The 21,324-nt window shown below is 29.3% G+C and overlaps 2 protein-coding genes across 2 annotated transcripts; one reads left to right on the top strand and one right to left on the bottom strand.

Moving 5' to 3' along the window:
* Nucleotides 1-983: 983 nt before the first annotated feature.
* Nucleotides 984-4,444, bottom strand: LOC114184761 (ras-related protein Rab11A-like). Its single transcript, XM_028072102.1, has 2 exons — nucleotides 4,090-4,444; nucleotides 984-1,603 (listed from the first exon to the last, which is right to left on the bottom strand). The coding sequence occupies exons 1-2, from the start codon at nucleotides 4,320-4,322 to the stop codon at nucleotides 1,165-1,167; spliced, it is 672 nt and encodes a 223-aa protein (XP_027927903.1). The 5' UTR covers nucleotides 4,323-4,444; the 3' UTR covers nucleotides 984-1,164.
* Nucleotides 4,445-7,491: 3,047 nt separating this feature from the next.
* LOC114171301 lies at nucleotides 7,492-16,419 on the top strand. Its single transcript, XM_028056429.1, has 14 exons — nucleotides 7,492-7,716; nucleotides 7,797-7,869; nucleotides 8,289-8,431; nucleotides 8,748-8,849; nucleotides 9,886-9,957; nucleotides 10,044-10,135; nucleotides 10,230-10,311; nucleotides 10,424-10,516; nucleotides 10,712-10,776; nucleotides 10,927-10,939; nucleotides 11,023-11,103; nucleotides 11,904-12,012; nucleotides 12,105-12,231; nucleotides 16,180-16,419. Exons 1-13 carry the CDS (start codon nucleotides 7,531-7,533, stop codon nucleotides 12,200-12,202), a joined length of 1,209 nt encoding a protein of 402 aa, XP_027912230.1. The 5' UTR covers nucleotides 7,492-7,530; the 3' UTR covers nucleotides 12,203-12,231; nucleotides 16,180-16,419.
* Nucleotides 16,420-21,324: the final 4,905 nt, after the last annotated feature.

The following is a 21,324-nucleotide window of genomic DNA, read 5'->3' as shown; positions in this document are numbered from 1 at the left end:
AAGCGTCCATTTTACTTAACCAGCACATTTTATGAGCATTGGAAAGTTGTTCTAGTTGCATGTTAGGGAAACGCGAGATCACTGGTTTTTGTGAAAAAAAAAAAGGTCTTAACCAATGTCTGTTTGGGTATTTTAAAGTTAAACTTTCATTTTTCTCGTTGTCAATTAGATTTATTTTTGTATTTTCTCAGTATTATATAGTGATCTTCACGCATAGCGCACAAGATTGAAATTGATTTAATTTAAAATCTTGCAAATTTTTAATAGTTGAAGTACTATTATTACAAATGCATTATCAGCTTTCAATTTAAACGAGAAGCTATTTTTGTTTAAGATTATAATAATTACTACTTTATAAATTTAAAATACATTTTATTTATTATTATGTTGTTTTATTTTAAAGTTTAACAAATTATATTGTCTTTAAAATATTAGAATTATATTATTGTATGTGCTATTAAAACAGTAGCTTTATCTGGAAATGTCATCCAAGACCAAGGACTTTGGTATCAATCCCACAAGATTTATTATTCTAGATCTATCAAGACCAGGGACCTTTGTTATACAAACTTACAAATCTTACAACAATGTTGATTAAATTGATTCTTGAACTTAAAGAACTATTTGTGCAAATTAACAAGAATTATGGCATCAAGCTAAGGCTATGGGTATGGCATTTTATAATAAACTCTATTCCGAGTCTAACAAAGTTACTACCAAAGAATTAAGCTTAAATCAGTACCACTATTTTGTTATATTTTCTGATTAAAATAGTTTTATTTTAAAATCCAGCATAACAAAGGTGAGCATTGATTAATGAGATGAAACTTTAATCTAATTGAAAAAATAACAATAAACATATCTAAAACAGCACGTCTAAAGTCAAGGAAGACCAGCACCGTCAGGATGATGATTGTCTGTCCGCCTTACATGTATTCTATTCCTACTAACAGATAAAAACAGCGCAATTAAGTTGTCTCCTATGTTATACCACGAAAATTTTAATTACTTCCCTCTCTTGATCTTAATGAGCAACTCATGCAAAATAAATTTTAAATAATGTAAAAATATACAAAACGAAATGCACCAAATTAATAAAAATTGGTGATAAGAACACAAGCATGAAATCTAGAAAATTTAAACAAATTATAAATAAAGTCAGGATTACTGACAACACATGTTCCCCTTGGGGATTTCTTGAGCAGGACCAGGAACGATAATCTTCTTGCCAGACAGAGATGCTGAGTTGCCATTTCCCTGACTATCACCAGCCGCTAGGTTCTTCTTGTTAACAATGTTGAATATTTCTGTCAAAACCGTCATGAAGGCTGTTTCAACGTTAGTCGATTCCAGTGCCGAAGTCTCCAAGAAAAATAAGCCTTCTTTCTCGGCAAATTCTTTTGCATCGTCTGTGGGTACTTGACGCTGGTTCTCCAGATCACTTTTGTTTCCTATAAGAATAATGACTATATTCTTATCTGCATGGTTTCGCAGTTCTTCTAACCAGCGAGGTATGTGATCGAAGCTTTGACGTTTTGTGATGTCATAAACCAGCATTGCCCCGACAGCACCTCTGTAGTATGCACTTGTGACTGCTCTATATCTGTAGAATAAAATCATTTATATGTCAGGTCAAACCGCAATCAGTGTTCGGAGTAATGGTACGTTAACCATGGGTATTGGGTATCATAAAATGATCAGAGATATAAACTTGACAACAGTGTGATGATTGAAAAAGCACATACAACCTAAAAATATACACCGTACAAAAAGATCACAAACACAGCATATTAAAATAACTAGGCTGAAAATATACATACTGCTTTAACTTTAAACTTGACAATATACCAATGATTATCCATACAGAAATATACATAACCTTTCTCGAAAGAGTTAAACTAATTGAGTGATAAGCTCTCAGGTTTCCGATTTAGTAAAAAAAAATAAAACTAAAGTACTCTCTACAAATAAGATTGCATCCAACATGCTCTGGTAAGATTGTCTACTGCAGAGGATATTATATAGTGGGCGGCCAAAGAAGTAAGAAAATGATAATTTTTTAATTTAAATTTGTGGGTTAAACTTTTAGCAACACAAACGAGCCCCTTTCATGTGCAAACATTTTGCATAAATTCATAATCTATACACACTACTTATGTGGATGGTAAGTTCAGTCACAGATACTTCTGTTTCTGTTGAAATGTACGTGAGTTTTACACCCAACGATTCTGTTATACTACAAAGCTGAGAAATAACTATTTTAAAAGAACAATCCCATGGAAATTGGGCAATGATGACAGCTAATTATAAACGTAGAAAAAAAATCAATATACTCCTAATTGCTTTATAAATTTGATTTCTCTCTCTTGTGAGGAATGAAATAAGCTTATAAACAAATTCGCACATGAATTTTGCATCTATAGGCATTAACAAGAATTATTTCACAAAAGATACCAGAAATTGAAAAAACGGTTTTTAGAATGGTACAAAATATAATCATAGGCCTACCTACTAACAACGTGTTTGTTCTCACTTTGTGTACAACCAGAATTCCTTCAATGGGCAGGTTTAACACAAAAGTTTGTATAGGTAACTCTTGACCTTCAGGTCCATTACACAGGTATTCTCCTCCCAAATACACACGCATTAACAGTGCAACACAGATTCAAACACGGAACAGAAATTTGTAGGAATCATTTCTAAGGATTTTATTAGGTTATCTAGACAATTCAATCTGATTACTATAGTCTCGAAGTTCTAATAGCACACTATATATGAACTAGGAATATTCTAACAGATATGTCACTTCCAAGTGAAGTTCTAATACGTCCCATGAAAGGGCGTATAAACTGAGAGAGGGCAGTCGGGTGGCACATTCATCTTTACTTGTGAAAATTATTATCCTTCATTCATAAGTATGTTTGCCTTTGAGTTCATCACAGTGCACATCAATACTCAAATTGTCTCAAAGAAAACCTTGACAGCCCCAAAACAAGTTGAGAAAAGGGATGTTGTTCTGACTTGGTCCAAACGAAATTGGCAGGTGATCTTAGACAATTATGATCGCTATTAATCTTTATATATAAGACACAGTTAAGCATTATTAATTCCTTTTTGTAATTATAAAACTTGAATGTATTGCATAAACATTGACGGGAACCAAAGACACGGAAATCTAAATAGTTTGAGTCCTAATAATTTCTTCCCAATTCTGGTTCCAAATGGTCCAATTAGGTCACCCCTCTGACCACACACGTCCAATCCATAACAATAGATAGTTATCTTATATGTAAAATAATCAACAGATAATCTTCTAATCCTTTAAAGATAAGATGGAGATAATTCACTTATCACTAAGAATAAGTTCAAACAGACTAATACCTCATCAACTCACATGAGATAGGCTATCTATTTGTCCCTCAACTCCGTACTCAAACATCCACCGACTAGAATCGTAGAGTTCTTGCCACATCCAACAAGACATCGAGGTACACGATCCCTACCCTTGTGTTTGTCCCGAACAAGTGCAAAAAGGTTGGTGACAATATGAAGTTAGGTTTTAATTTCTAACCTCTGTAGTTGCCATTCGTCAAACTATTTCAAGGAACATGCAATCAACGATAGCACAGATATTAAACTCCAAAGTTCAAGATCCTTCTCCCACAAGCAAAACATTCCAAGTCAAACTCAGTTTGACTTACTACTACAGACTAAGTTGGCGGAAAACACGAAGGTGGTCACTAAAAAAACAAATCCAAGGATCAATTCTTCCGTCGGCCACGACCAGACGAGTAGATCAACTCAGCAAACAAATCTAACATCTAAGTATCTAACTCAGAGTTAAACTGCGTAATAATTCGCCGCGATCAGAGCATACAGAAGGTGCGCACTAATCAGTAACTATTGTTTCAAAGGCATATCAAGCAACGGATACAATACGTCGCGAAACCTAACAAGTCAAAAAGATCTACAAAATCCTCCACTAAAATCCTCTAGGTTTTACTTCAAACAAACAGCGAAATGAAACAAGCAGAAAATAACAGAGTATAGTGTAGATATAGTTGAAGAGAAGTAGAAGAGATAGAGAACCGTTCTTGTCCCGCAGTGTCCCAGATCTGAGCCTTGACGCTCTTGTGCTGAATCACCAACGTGCGGGTTTGGAACTCGACACCGATTGTGGCCTTCGAATCCAAGCTGAACTCATTTCTGGCAAATCGCGCAAGTATCTGCGACTTCCCCACCGCTGAATCGCCTATAAGCACCACCTTGAACACGTAATCTACCTTTTGGTTCGCGTCTCCGTAGCCTCCTGCAGTAGCCATTATTCAGGTAAAATGCACTTTCTCCTTCTTTCTCACTCCCAAATTTGTGGCTCTTTCTATTTCAAATTGAGCTTGGTCGGCGATTGATTAAGCAACTGTTTAATGTTTAGCTTAATTTGGAGGTTTGTTAAGTGTGGAGTAGAGTAGTAGTGGGATTCACATGACACGTGGCCGCATGGTATTGGGCGCTGGTCCCTATAAGCTTGATTGATTCTATTGAGAATAAAATAAAATAAAATTGTGTAGTGAAAGGGAGGGAAGAATGGTTGAAAACAGCTTTATTACAGTGATAACAGTTGTCAAAAAGTGTGGCCAGCGAATGTCTTTGCATCGGGTGGAGTTATCTCGTTGATCGTCTTTGACGGCAATTTCTTCTTTATATTTTTTTATTCAATACACATGGGGAAATGTAATCTCTATTCTTTTAATATAAATATATAAATATATATATATATATAAAATATAAATAAGCCTAAATAATTATTTAAATAAAAAATATTTCAATTATTGTTTTAATATAATATTTTTTATTTGTTTAATTGAGTATAGTTTTTAATAAATAAGTGTGCGTTCATTTTTTACTAGTTATTATATATATAAATATATATTTATTTAATAACAAAATTTAATCTGGTATGCAATTATTTTAAATTTACAAAAATAGTAAAACAAATGATTGAGTCATGTATATTAACATTAATTTTCTTTTTAATAAACACGAAAGGTATAAGTATTAATTTAATTCAAATAATGATAATAAAATAAAATAAAATGTACAAAATTATACTTTTTCCTTATTATATTAAAAATGAAATGTATTAATATTATTTTTATTATATTTATCCTAATGATAATAATACAATGCGAAAACAATGGTAATGATATTTCAGTCAGTGTTTTCTTAACACCCTGTTAATTGTAGAAAATTCAGTATAATTATGTTATGAGATTATGTATGCTTTTAGTAAAGGTGTTGGAAATATGATGGTTCGAAATTAAGATGAAAAAGATGCATAATGTTGCATTATAATATGCTCCAAAGATTACAAAAATAATTTAAGTACTATATATATTATTTATGAAGGAATTATCATGCATGTGCATTTAGATCATTTGAAGGTGTTGAACTCCAATTAGATGAGGATCTCTATCCCTACCTTTCCACAAAACATGACATTTTCAATTCAAATTAATGCTAATGAAAACTAAGATTTTTCTATTTAGACCATAAAGAATGTATGCAACAAATGTCTAATAAGTAACACAATATGAGAATCTATTTAATACATACATTATACATAACTCAAACAACATTATTTGTGGCATTAATAAAAAGTCACAACTAACGTCAATAGAACAATAATCACACATAAAATATTGATTAAAAAAAATTGATTAATGTTAATTAAAAAATAATATTGATTGATATATTAATGTGAAGATTGTGTTTAATCAAAACATGTTATCAAAGAAAAAAAAAAGTCTAATATCACATAAACAAATAACAATAACTCATATAAAAGTAATATCACATAAACAAATAACAATAACTCATATAAAAGAAAGGGTAATCATAAAAAATAATAGTGATTAACTTCAATTAGAAATAAATCTCTAATAAGACTATGGCATCTCAACCTAGATCAAAACATGAGTTTTAAATAAAAGCCGAGTAGATAACCTTCCAATACTAAGTCAATTAAGAGAGAAAATAAAAATGCAAATATGAAAGACAAGAAATTTTTAATATTTTTTTTACCCTTTTAACTGAAGTTTAAAAATATTAAATTGTAATTAATAAATTACATTCATAAATTTTTTTAAATTTCAATGTTTTCAAACAATGTATTTTATTGAAACGGCTCATTTTTTAAAAAAACAACTATTATCTAAAAGATCTTTAATGTACTATAAATTTTAACTTATCTATATTATAGGAATTTAAAAGTAATAAGAAAATAATATTTATATTTATAAAAAATTTTGAAATATAATATTTTAAATAATTCAAAATTCAAAATTAAAACATAAAATCAATACAATTTTTTATTATTTTTAATAATTAACTTGTTATCATTTTATTTTGTTTTCCAATAGTTCTATATTTGAATATTTTTTCATTCATGACTCAGTTTTAAGTTTAAAGTCACCATTTTTGCTACAAGGTTTCTTCACTAATTTAGTTGAGAATTTATATAAACGATTTTTGTTACAGAAAAATTTACCATAATGTTGATATTCCCTTCAACAAAGAAAGAAAAGTTATATGTGATGAGAGAAACAAAAGTTCAATAACCAGCATACGAGATAAAAGGTTTATAAATTCTGAAGAATTTTAGTGACTTTTTATTAAAAGTCACATGTATTTTTTGCGCAAATAATATATCTAAACTTATATACTCTTGAATATAACATTTTTATATAAATTAAAAAAATTAATTGAGTTCTATACAATTTCAGTTTTTTATTTTATTTTAATTTAATTTTACATGACATTTTATACCATTTAAAAATTTTATTGAATATTATAAGATTTACACATTTTTTTTAAATATTAATACAACTCTAGGAAGACCCTACATTTTAAAATTTTGTAAATTTTTAACTAGATTTCCGTACACATTTTCGATAAACATTACATTTATTTAAAAAATTAAATAATTAAAATTTGGATCGATAGTTTAATTATTCAACAAACTTCCATATTATATTTTGATAATATGTGATAATATGTCAAACATTTCAATATTATTTTTTGAGATAGTTGTTTCATTGTGTTCTTATTTTTAAAGTTTATTCTGTCAAAACATTTCCAATAACTAATTTTAGAGCACAGAAGCAGGGAAATAATGACGAGAACTCTGACTTTATGCGTGTGAGATACTGATAAGTTGGATTCAAGAGTGAGTTACAACTAGAATATGAATATCCAACACACAAAAATAATAATGAAAAGTTTAAATAACTTAGAAATGTTATAATTTATATTTAAACAAAATATTATTCTTATAAAATGATATGTTTGGTAAAATAAAATTATTTTCTGTAGAAAAAATAAAATATAAAAAAAAAACACAGGAATACCATTTAAAAAAAATCTGAGAATAAAAAGATTAATTTTACCTAAATTTTTCATTCACATAAAAGTAAATTTTAGGTGTGAGAGAAGTTGTTGTGTGAAAACTTTGGTCTGGGTGGGAGAAGGGACATGGAAGAGTTACGGAAACTAGAGAAGGTACAGAGGATGCTGGAGTTCATGGAATCACGAGGTGTTTCAAACTCCAATCACCACTCTAACCGCTTCCTCGCTAATTTCATTATCTTCATGATCCAACCCTGCGGAGATCTTGCCATCAACGACAAATGCTGCGTGCTTTCCCATTTTATTCCCACTGTAAGTCCCACTCCTTCTTTTCATTTTCATGGTTCAAAGTGAAATTTGAAAATTGAAACTGCTTCGTTTCCCTCTTGGAGCTCTCATCTTCATTCCTCGAGGACGCGTACAAGCACCACCATTTCACCACCACCACCAATGAACAAAGTTCTGGTACTGCACTGCTATGCCTATTTTATCGTGTTCATGTGTGCTTTTTTATTAGTTTTACTGTTTTTTGTTTGCATCGGATAGAACGTTCTGTATTGAGAATCGCTCTTTATCTGGCTCCTGTTCAAAACTTATAAGGCACTATCATTTATTTTGCTTAGAGATAGTAGTAGTACGATTTTCTATCTCGTTTCATGATTTCACACATAATTATCCTACACGTCTTTGATACTCATACCCTCTTGGATAAAGATATTAACCATCAATGATTGCGGGTGGTGGTGCATTAAATGCCTTCCACTGCTGCATTACCATGGCGTGTGCTGATGTTCATTTCATACAATATTTTTTAAACTTGCTGATCATATTTTTGTTTCATGCTTTAATTCTACTTTTGTGATATTTTTTTAATTTTACCTTAGGTTTTCAACAAAGTATTGTAGGAGATCCTTTGCTTAGTTGCAATCAGACCGAAGAATACAGTTTATTGCAAAGTTGTAATGACAACATGCCCGTGGTTGGGTTGGACTCCATGCAAATGGCAAATTCTACCCTTGAGGATTTTGTAAGTGTATATTAAAAAATAACCTTTTGCTGTGATTTTGATATTTTGTTATAATGCTTGATTAGGTAGTAAATGTGAGTATTCGTAACAGATAAACTTTATTGGTATCGTTATAATATCATGTTTTTGCCATCAATTACCACATTCGTTATTAGATGAATAAAGTGGCATACATCCGGTCTGCACTGAAGCTTTTTTCACAACAAACAATGTACGAGAGTAATTTTGTGGAAGGCTTGATACCATTTAATTAACACTTCATGCTTTTAGAACTTGTTTTGAGATTTGTATGTTAATGTGAACTTTTTTTTTTCAGTGCAGGTCTTATTTTATGTTTCATGGATTGGATATAAGCAAGCCACAATCAATCTTCAAACACTTACCTATTCTTTCATTCACAGAGAGCTATATTTATCAGGTATATGCTTGATTGATGCTATTAAATTCGGTCACTCTTTTATTATTCAAGTCAATTACTGTTTTGAAGGTGTAGGATTCGTAAATGTGGTTCCACTGCATCTGTGGAGCTAATCAATGGTCCCAAAAGGGGAAAATAGATAGATCTCCTCAAGCCAGATGAAAGGCAACGCAGAGCCATTCCACATGTTTCAGGATTAATGTCATTATAGCAATTGAAATGACAGATATTTAGTGCTATCATGGAGTGACTTGTAACAATGGTGATAACTGACATTGACCTGTATGGCTCTTTATTGTTTTGGGCTTGGCCTAAATAAGGATCATCATTTCAGTTATCTTCCTAATAACAGTCCTAATGCACATGTGTTCAATGGGGTTGATGTTTAACCTAGGTGCACAAGCGCTTTTATCTGCATTTTATTTTTGTTCTAGTGTCTCATCTCAGCAAAGCAAAGGTCAAGTAATGCACTCTAACACATGAATACTATTATGAAGAAACTATCTGCATTTTATTTTTGTTCAAGTGTCTCATCTCAGCAAAGCAAAAGTCAAGTAATGCACTCTAACACATGAATACTATTATTAAGAAACTATCTGCATTTTATTTTTGTTCAAGTGTCTCATCTAAGCAAAGCAAAGGTCAAGTAATGCACTCTAACACATGAATACTATTATTAAGAAACTACGCACTCCTCAAATTTAAGATTTGGTTGCTTAAATTTGACTACCCTGGGCAGCCTTTCAATGACTGTTTCTTGCATTAAGATGCTCAAATTCCTATTCTCATACCTAAATGTCTTGGTGGGTTACTTGGCCTTTGAGTTTGTGGAGGTGTATTTTTATGCAATATTGCATTCAACAAATGCATGAGGATGAAGTGAACCATTTTTTTCCAACTAGGAAGCATATGTTTTGGCATTTGTTTTTCATATTTGTAAGTGTTACTTTGAGACTTGCTTATATATTCCAATAGTAAGTATGAAATCTGCAAAAGCTACTACTTTTTCTAAGAAACCGTCTCTGTTATGATGCAGCTTGATAAAATGAATGAGAAATTGCTGCAAACACCCAACAATGAAAAGCATGTATCTGGAGAAAAAGATAAGGTGATTGATTTATTCAGTGACAATTTGAATGTTGATGATTAGGTAATAACTTTAAGTTTTCTCATATAATTTAATTTTAAATGTAGAGGGGAACCGAATTATTTGTTTCTTGCTTCTCAAACGACCCACTTAGACCACTTTTGACTATTCTTGAACACAAAGGCCTTTTGACAGAAAGGTTTTGATTCTGCACTCTTTACCTTACATTTCCCATGGAGTAATTAAGGTTTAGCTTAATTTGGTTCAATGTTCTTTTTCCTTGATGAGACAAGGATAAGAGAAGAACTTAGACATGGAGCAGAGTACTGGACTCTCGAAAGAAAACTTTGTTCTGCGCTAATAAACAAGGAGGAGGTATACATAATTCATATGCACTTTTCGTTTTCTTCAGAGTGCTTATATGTTGATTCAAATCCTTTTTAAAGATTTTTTGTAATATATTCAATTATTAGTTATTGGTACTCAGATTCTTGTTGAGGATGTGATGAAGGCTGTTCATTTAAAGTCTTTTGATTATCGAGTGCTAAATCTTCTTCTCTATGAACTGCAAGGGACCAAGGTATAACTAATTAGCAATATTTAGTAGATATTTGCATTATTCATCTCACCCTTGACATGTGCACACACACATTCTCTGAGGTAGGCATTAATTTTCTTCTAAAATATTGTCAGCAACATGAATCTCTATGTAAAATAACAAAATATTTTTAGCTAATTGTATGAATTCAGGATAATTTCTGAATCTTTTTGGAAGGTAGAGGAATTGCATATGGAATTTCTCTCAATTTCGGAGTTCCTAGTGGAAGTTTCTGACGATCTGTAAGTACTATCATTTTCAGATAATACCAAAGTTATCCTTAATTTTTTTGTTGTTTCTTTCTGTAATTACAGGCTGATTTAGATTTCAGCCTTAGTCTAGTTATTTTTCTATTTATAATTTTACATAATTTTTCTGTCCTGATGTTGCAGGTATGATTATGAGGTGTGTTCAACTCTCCTAATCTTTTAACCACCATCTGTTGTAATGTTTTCTGAGTCCTGATTTGATTGAAAACCCTCGTTCAGGATGATGTTTTAGAGAACAGTTTCAATATTTTGCGCATGTTTATCCGAATATATGGACCTTCAGCTGCTCCTGCTATGCTGGTGAGAATGTCAAACTATTTACAAATGGTGCTGCTAATTTATATACTTGCTAATGGAAGTCCATATGATTTGTTGAAGTTTATTGGTTGGCTGAACGACCTTCATAATGTATGCAGCAGCAAGATTAATATCCACCTATTATTAAAATCAGAAATACTCCAGCAAAACACTCTGACACTTTTTTTAAACACACATCATCACTAATAGGCCCTTATTATTTAGCAGGACTAGCCTTAGACCTGTCTTGAAAATAGAGTATCATTTAATGTACTCACATTTGTCTCAAAATTTGCTGATCTGCAGTCAAATAGATACAGCGTGGTCAAGCATTTCGCATTCTTATATTTCTTTTTCTTTCAGGATTGTTGAACTAAATACCTAAACTAATGTGACATGTTATTTCTTATTGTCATGCGTAAACTCAAGTGGTAAACATGGAATGATGGAGTAATGAATTTATGACCACTCTACCACCCACTTTTACAGGGAGAGGAGGTGCAATTAGAGTTTGGACTCAAACCTTGTCAAGAATGCATTTTGCTGACTGTGTAGAGAAATAATATAATATTCTTGTTAAAGCCTTAGTGAGCATTGTCATTTCTCACACATATTGAGAGAAGAAAAATTCTATAAATCTAATTTTTATAATTGTATGTCATAATTTTTTACAGAGTCTGTATTGTTGATTTGCCTATATTGATGAGTTTGTTTTATTCCTGCCTGTTAATTGGTATAATCATAGTAGTTATGTAACATATACTTAATGTCTTTGAGATACAATGTCAAATTCTGAATTCCAGGCAAAACACATTAGTGAGGCTGAAGAAAAGTATGAATGTTTATTGAAATCACTTGATCCACATCTCTCTTTGAACTACCAGAAAAGATGTGCAGAAGCCACTAAAGAAGGTAATTTTCTGGAGTCAGTCATTATAGCAGTATAGGTATAAGATAACATAACCATGTCCTTCCATGATTCACTGGCAATTGAACTCTTTTAGGTGGAAAGGTATCAGAGTACCCTCTTGGCACTTGGACTTTTCCAACCGTGATTCAGGATGAGGAATCGTATAGATTAAAATTGAAGTCAGATATTTGATGAGTATGAACTTGAACTGTATCCATCAGGTAATCCTTCAAATCTAATGTTTTCACCTAGTGTTCTTGTCTTCCCGATGAAACCAGGATCCAGCACAAGTGATGAGTCCAACTTGATATGTTAGAAATTAAAAGAGAAAATAGACAAATACAATATGGGACTTGCAAAAAGATAAATTTAACAAAGTTATGTTAGTGATTCCTATTTACTATTCAAACTGATTTTTTCTCTAGTTCGAGTTATTGATAGTGGTACTACGTGAGAAAAGTAAATATTGTTTTCATTTTTATTCTTTTGGTTTTTAAGGTAGATGCTTGCATCTGAACTATAAGGGAAACAAAATCAAAAGTAATCTTACTCACCATTAATGCATTTATCTGAAGAATCAGTTCAACAACATTGTAACTAACATTAATTTCAAGTTTGACCTAAAGTTTTCTTTCAAGATAAAATGTATTTGGCATAGCATCGATCGTTCTAATAAGACTAAACAAATGCATATATAATTCATTCTGATTTTATCACTTATCAATAATGTGAACTATATAAGGATTCTTTTGGTGTTTTAATCTTACATGGGCACAAAATGGAAAGAAAAAATGTGTGTTGTGCAAAGAAAGATAGGAAAAAGTGTAAAATAAGAGTAAGGTAAGAGAGATAAAAAAAAACGTGATGGATTGTATAAAATTTATATTCTAGGTTTGATACAGTTAAATAAAAAATTTGTCTTAACTTGGATGCTCATGATTAACTTGAAAAAAAGATTGAAATATGTTTCATCTTTTATAGATGATTTAATGTGAACTTAGCTTTTATTATAGTTTAGTTTTTCAAATTTTATTAAGAACTTCTTATCACTTTATGACCTTGCATGCAATTTAATCATGTTACTTTAGGTACTATCATTATCTTAAAATAGTTATTAATGTAAGATAAACAATACCTTAGTGACTGGAGAGATTATTTAAAGTTATACAAATATTTAAAATGTATGCGATCAGATCTTATATCAAATAATGTCCACTTAGGACATGATATTAAATGAAATTGATTCTATTAAATTGACCGAGTAAAGTTGATTTTGAAGTAACAGAACTTCTTAGAATAATATTAATTTATAAAAAATAAGTCTAAAACTTAGTGTAAAATTTTTAATTCATGAAAAAATTTCTAAAATTATTTTAAGTCAAAATTAATTCAGACTCATGATTAATTTTTCAATCTAAAATCACATATATAAATATTTATATAAAATTATGTTCAAGTGAGATCATAACTTAAACCAATCATGTATTAAGTTAATTCTTAAAATACTGAACTGACTAAGTTGATTCTTAAAATATTGGACTGTAAGAAATAAAAAATTCAGCACGTATTTTAGTTAAATACAAATAAATCATAGTTTTTTAAAACTAAATTTAAAGAATATAGCATTATTGTAAACTAAGTAAAAGAAATGTTATCATGAGTAATTTGTACACACCGATTCCATTTGAGTTTTATCATAGGTCACGTACCCGAATTTTTATGAAAAACAAATCTATTTTCCAATGATTTTTTGTTAGTATATATTAATTAAATAATTATAATTATTGTTACTTTTTAATACCTGATTTCAATTTATTACATCTCCTAAATGGCATAATAAGTTTTATGCTATAAAAATGCAAAATTAACATGGTTCCTCAAAATCGAGGACGGTTCATGTACATATTAGAGAGACAATATCAATGACCTTGTCTTTTGCTTCACATTTTTGTCTGCCAATTTTACTTAATTGATTTCCAAATTGGAAATCTCAGAAGAATTATAGAAAACAATATGTTATTGTACTTTTTTTAGTGACCATAAAAACTAAGAAAAAAAGATCATATTCTAAAAAAAAATGGAAATAGTTTACTGTTTTTAGTAAATAAATATTTTTTAATAATGTACGTGTAAAATGATATCTACAACGTCTAATTTGTTCACTGTCGTTTTCCCTATCTGTTTCTCAGTGACAGCTTTGGCTATTTGCAAGCTGTGTAGTCGCAGCAAGAATCTTCAAACCTGAAAAAGAAAACTGAAAACAAAATAGTCATATGTACTTTTTAACTTTATTTTTGTTTTAATTTTTATAATATAAACTGTTTATCTGTTATTTTATATTTGAGTAAATTCTAAACATTTTCAAATTACGAGCATTAATCGCTTTAGTTCTTTATTTTAAAAAGATTTTTTTGTTTTCATAGATATAAATGTCATAAATTTTATAATACTAAAAGTAACTTATACTTAGTGTAAAGTTAAGGGATAATTTAATAAATTTGATGTTATACTTTTTTAAAAAGTGAGACAATCTAAATCTTATTTTCCTGTGGTCAAATATTTACCTTATTGATACATGCCTTTTATAATTGTTATTAACAAGTAATTTTAGGACATTGGTAATAGAGTATTTTATGAATATTATCAAAAATGTTTATTTACTCAAAATGTGTCAGGACACATGGGATTAAATGATCTAATAAAAAAATAAAGGCAAAAGTGAATATTTTTTCTTTTGTTATTTCTCTTTTACACTAAAGACAGTAAGACAGTAAAACAGATAAAAAAAAAATCAATGATGTTGGCTAATAACACCTAAAAGTGTCGAACAATAAATTTACCTTGTTGTAACTACTCAATTAACTCTTGAGAACAAGGGATAAGGTCACTAATCACTAAATAAACAAAGTAATGTTTATTTTAAATTCATGCTGCTAGATAATGTAAAAACACATAACCAACTCTTCTATTTATTGTATTAACTTATATTTTGCACTTTTAGCACATACTTGCACTTTCAGAGAAGCTCAACTTGATTACTCTTTATTATGATCCAAAATTTCATGAAGTTTGACACCATTATTCACCCTTCATAAAGTATTAAACATGGTACACGAAACTTCAACATGTACTTGTACCATTTATGATGTCAAACCACTAAATCATTGTAACTTCTTAATTACACATTATGAGTTTCTTCTTTCACACAACTTTGTTCAGTACAGAGTTGAGTTCTTTTTGTCTTTTATGTCAAACAGATTCATTTTCTTCTCAGTGTTAATGCCACTTTCTTGTTTCCACAGCATAGAGCACCCCTTTACTTGCATGAGTAGCCATAATCTGATTGAAAACAAAACTAACTCCTAATTGTAAAACGTTAATCAAGTCAAAGACACTCAATGCTCATTGCTCAATACCATGACACTCCAAGAACTGTTACAAAAATTAGATAGGTTAATAAATGACAATTTTAACTACCACCTGCCATTGTGTGTTTTTAAATTTTACCCACTCATACACACAAGAAAATTTTCTCTTTCCACCCTGCCACTTATAATCAGTCACAACTACTAATAGATCACTGGGCAAGGGGTCCTTGATACTGATTTGGATTCTCCCATTTTGTTTACCTCTATTGAACTGTTCCTTTCACTTTTTCTGTCACACTCTGCTCCCTCTCTCGCTGTCCATTCTCTACTGTCCCTCTCTCTCTCTCTCTACACTGCCAATACAACGCGCACCCTCTGATCGATGCAAACCCTCTTTCTTCTCTCCATAGGCCACAGGAATAAAAAGCATTCATCACTCACAAAGCTGAAAAAAACTTCCAAAACCATTTTATTTTTTTCCCTCTCCAACTTGTAGTATTATCAGCATCACACAGCTCAGTTAACATTTAAATTTATTATAAGTGTTTGGGTATAGATTGGGAATGACATCAAGAAATGACATGATAGGCATTCATGATCATGGCTTCACTCAATCCAATTCAGAACCCCACCACCACTATCTTACTTGTTGCAACAATTATTATTACATTTCTGCTGCAACTGTGTCCTGTTTCTTGTTTCATGCAACCACAGATGGTAGACTTTAATACAAGTCATAGTTTTTGTGTTTGTTGTTGTTTAAAAACACTGAGTTGTTGGTGTTTTTTTTTTTGTATGCAGGACCCTTCGTATGAGGAGAAAAACAGATTAGGTTCAATGCCTCCTACTTGCCACAACAAGTGCAACCAGTGTCATCCATGCATGGCAGTGCAAGTTCCATCCATTCCTAGTCACAACCGAGTCCACCCTGTAGCTATTTCTCCGAGTTCTGCAATGCAGGGTTTTCTTCTCCAAGGTAACAGCTATTCCAATTACAAGCCAATGAGTTGGAAATGTCGTTGTGGTGACCACTTTTACAACCCTTAGAAACTGTATTATGTTCTCGCGGAGATAGATTACTCTCACAGCTGTAGAATGAAAATTGTTCCTCTTGTTCTCCATTTGATAAGTCAGTCACCGACAACATTTGTGTAAACTTCTCTAGCAGTTTATGTTGTTCTTTTTTGAATTAGGAGAGTTTCTTCTCACCACCTTGTGAAATTATTTTATAATAAATAATGGTATAAAATATCAAGTTTACTTCAAAAAATTGTATCTTAGTTTTTTCCTTTGTTGAAGGGTCAATGAGATTGTTTGGGTTTGCATAGAGGGTCATTTGCCGCAGCATTTATCTGCTTGTATTGAAGTTTGAAATTGGACAGAATTTGTTAAAACCTGCAATCTGACTTTATGATTGTGTCTTGAATTTTTTTTTTTTTTTGTAAAGGTTTGGATATACTGGTCACTAATTTTGGTATCTATAATAATAATAATAATGCAATGGGTTGTTGGAGAAATATTTAAGTAGGTACCGAAATCCAAACAGGATTAAATATGTTTTTGTCTCTCAAATTTCAGTCAATTTTGATATTAGTTTCTCTTCGAAACTTTATATTAATTTAGTCATTCATTTTTATAAATGTGTAGATTTAGTCCTTCTTGTTAAGTTGATTTGATATTTTAAACGCATTTTATGATAATATTTAAGTTAACATTGAAGCTTAAATGTGTCAAATTATGTAAACAATTTAAAAAAAATGCCTTTAAAACATCAGATAAACCTAACAAAATTTAGTTAAAAGAACTAAATACACACATTTTTAAATATGAATGACTAAATTAATATAAAATTTTAAAAATAGACTAATTCCAAATTTTACTAAAACTTGAGGGAAAAAAAGATATTTAAGCCTTCCAAATATATTATTAGATTAGTGATCGAATACTGTTTGTATCGGTAAGATGCCATAGAAGTAGTTGTATCCCCTGTACTGAATGGAACTTGTAATAATTGTAACAGAGAATAATGAATTGCAGTTTTAATTCCCTGTAGACATATGGTTCCTGCCACCTTTGTTTGTAAAATGGAATATTGGTTGACCCTATATCAGAAATTGTTTTTTCAAGCTTTATATGTCCCAAACATAGTTTATGGAGAAGAGTAATTTTATACGAAAGAATATGTATATTATAAAAGTTAGAGGTGTGATGTCAATGTTCTAACTAAAAACTCTTCTATTCAAAATTCACAAAAATAGCCTTGTTTAAAATGCTTTATTAAAATATTATAGTCCGTTGAATTTTTTTTATTGTATATTTTATTCACTTCTATTTACCACACTGAAGTATTCAATCCCCAGAAGAAAAAAAAAACGAAGTTGTATTACTGTATTAAACAATGATAAATAATGCAATGATTGATTAATATCATGAGACATTTAGACATTTTTTAGAAAATATTCAATTAAATAAACAATAAAGTTGTTTTTTTTTTCAATTATGAACTTATATCTTAAAGCACCCATCAATGTAGAGAAAACCCAAATGTTAACTCTAATGTAGTAATGGCAATGTGGGTTATTGTATTTGATATGTAAGAAGTTAAGCTGGTCTACATGAAAAATGCGGGATAATTTCTTGCATAAGGAATTTTTTGTGTGTAAATTGCTCTTTTTAGCTACGGTACGTATATCAAGCTGTCAATCTTAATAAATTTTTTATTTAATTTAATTAATACAAATAATGGTTAAATATTTTTTTAGTTTTTTAATTTTTAGTAAAAATTAAAATTAGTTCATCTTAAAAATTTTAGTTCAAATTTGTCTTCCATCTTTATAAATGTGTGGATTTAATTTTTTAACAAATTTTTGTAAGTCTATGTGATGTTTCAAACGTTTTTTCTGACCATAATTATATTATTTATTTTATTTGACACATTTTTGTTTCAATTTTAAATGTTAAATAAAGTTAATAAAATTTTGTTAAAAATATCAAAATCATACAATTTAATTTTTTTAAATTGAGATACTAAATTGAACTAAATTTTGATAATGGATTAATCCTAATTTTCAGTAAAAATTAAAAAAGTAAAAACATATTTAATTTTGAAAATAACAGATTTCATAAACATATTTAAAATATGTAGTAATTATAATTTTTAATTGTTTAGGATAAGTCTATTAAAGTTTTTATTATAGATGTATAAAATAAAAATAATAATGAAAACTAAATTTTAAATAATTAAAGTTGTTAAAAAAATAAACTTAATTAATAATAATTTCACAAATGTACTCGTGTCACTTGACACATAATAAACTATAAACATATTTTTTGAGAAAAATTCGTAGGATACGCCTGCATTCTTTACTGTAGTAGGTCGGTCCCATGGCCTATTCTGTATTGTTGTTATATTGCAATGTTATTTATGTTGTACACATAAATTGGATCACGTGTGATAAAATTATATTGCAATGTAATATAAAATAATAACTAATTTTTAAAATTGAAATATTTTTTAAAATCTAATTTAAATAAAAAAAAATATTAAGTAATATTCTCAATAATATTATAGCACTTAATATGATGAAAACAATGACCATTGTATTTTTTATATGGATGAAGTGTCTTTCGTCAAAGTATGTGTTTATGATATTACTTTGCTAGTTATGGAATTTAAATGCATGTGATGATCATGTTGCTAGTTTTTATGATAGAGGGATGTATAGAGAGGTTAGCTTGAGTAGTTTTAAGAAAGAAAAGTCTAAATTCAAATCTAACACTATCAAGAGATATTAAGAGAATGTATCAATAATAAAGAAAAACATTTTGAACATACAAAAATCAAAGAAAGAAACACGACAAATTGAAGTCATAAAAAGTGTAATTGAAGTTGTTAAAAATATTATCTTTCGCATTAACTAATATAGATTATTCATTTCGGTTACTATTGGCATGTGTCCTAATTGATATTAGTTTACTACTTACAAAATTGTCGGCAATGGTGTTGTTCTTGTGATAAACAATCATATAAGGTCTATATTTGAATATCAGTTGCGTGACAATATTGTGAAAATAATGACTAATGTTTGTCATGGACTATAAAAAAAATATTGTTTCTCTAGGTACTCTTAATTTTCAAGTATACAAGTTTTTTTTATTGGATGTGAAGTCACTAAAATTCTGAAAAGTACTATTGCTATGATAAAAGGTAAATTAAGCAATGGCCTCCACTTGCTACTAAACAATGAAGTTATTGATATTATAGTTGTATCATCTTGTCGTGATTCAAAGTCAGTAAAATGTTGGAATGTTTATTTCGAACAATAGTTGCTTGCTAGATGATAATAAAGTTAGTGAAATTGACTTTTGCGATGTGTTTATGGTAAACAAAGTAATATTTAGCATCATTGTCCATAGGACCATTGATACAATTGATTATATTTCCTTTATTTTGTGGGGGCTTTACTTTTGTTATGTTAAAAGGTTATGTTAAGTTTATGAAGAGTTGAAATTATTAGCGCATGAATGATATCTTATACACTTTTACAAAATGAAAAGGGTCCATGGCTAAGAATAACAAAATGAGCATGATCTAGCAAGCCGACCTGCCGACTAATAATATTTGGTAGGCCAAATTAAAATTTTTAATTTATTTGTCTGTTGTGATCTGTTTTGCCTAACTCGCCAATTTGACAAGTCAGAAATAAGACAATATAAATCGACCTCCTAATATTTTTTAAAACAAAATTAAATTAATTTTTGTTTATTATATTATTATTTGGAAAATTCAAATAAAATAGTATAATTTAATATACTAACACTTGCAAATTAAATTCTTATTATTAATTATGATGTAATAATTTAATATGATAATAATTATTTTAATTTATTGGAATAGAAACATTAATCAAATAAAATTTTAAAAATTATTCACAGTGTACTTTTAATATATACACACCTATATATAATTAAAAAATAAAAAATAAAAAATAGCAAGGCTGATCCTTCCTTTAATGGGACGGGTTAAAATTGTAAATTTGTATAACTCTTTTAGAGATTGTTGTTGCATGTTCTTGAATGTTGGATTGTAAAAACATTTTTTGACTTAAATAATTAATGATTTTTTATTTAGTGAATCAATCTTTATCAATTGCAATTGAGTTAACAACTCTTATTGAGGTATGATTTCGTTCTACTGCTAATTATTCTAATCCAATAATTTGTGGTTGCCTTGCACATGATCATGCAAGTATATTTAAGCTTAAAAAAGTGACACATAAGTGAATATCTGTTGGTTGGTTATCCATGTGAGATAAAAGGTTACATGTTAAGGTGTACGGTAAAAAAAGCTATTAAAGTTGATAATTAGCATAAGCAACCATAGCTTAACTATGAATCACCAAATGATACTATGAATCACCAAATGATACAGTGCATGTCTAGATACAAAATATTTAACCGAAGAGAAATAATTTACTGCAATGAAATTCTCTCTCTTTGTGTATGATAGTTTCATCCAGGTGTTATTAGTCATAGGTCAAAACTTTCTTCATAGTAATTTTGAAGAACAAATATACATAAAAAAAATCAGAAAGTTTTACAAATTAAAGACAAACTAAAATAGTATTTGTAATTTAATATTTAATAATAATTTTTTTACTTATATATATATATATATATATATATATATTTATGATTATTTGAAATATATATTTTTATTTTAACTTTATATAAGAAAAACAATAATAACTTTGGTAATATTTAGTGTACTTTAACTTGACGTAAAAAATTAATCATAGTAATTTTGAAGAACAAATGTATATAAAAAAAATCAGATTCAAAAATGTTTAATATAAATGAGATATAATAAAATAAATAAAATTATTATTTCATACAATTTTGTTATAATTTCTCATATTGTATGGTAATATAATATGCAAAAAAAAT

The sequence above is a fragment of the Vigna unguiculata genome, chromosome 1 (genome assembly GCF_004118075.2).
Source record: "Vigna unguiculata cultivar IT97K-499-35 chromosome 1, ASM411807v1, whole genome shotgun sequence".
Lineage (NCBI taxonomy): Eukaryota > Viridiplantae > Streptophyta > Magnoliopsida > Fabales > Fabaceae > Vigna > Vigna unguiculata.
This window is presented reverse-complemented; position numbering and strand designations above follow the sequence as displayed.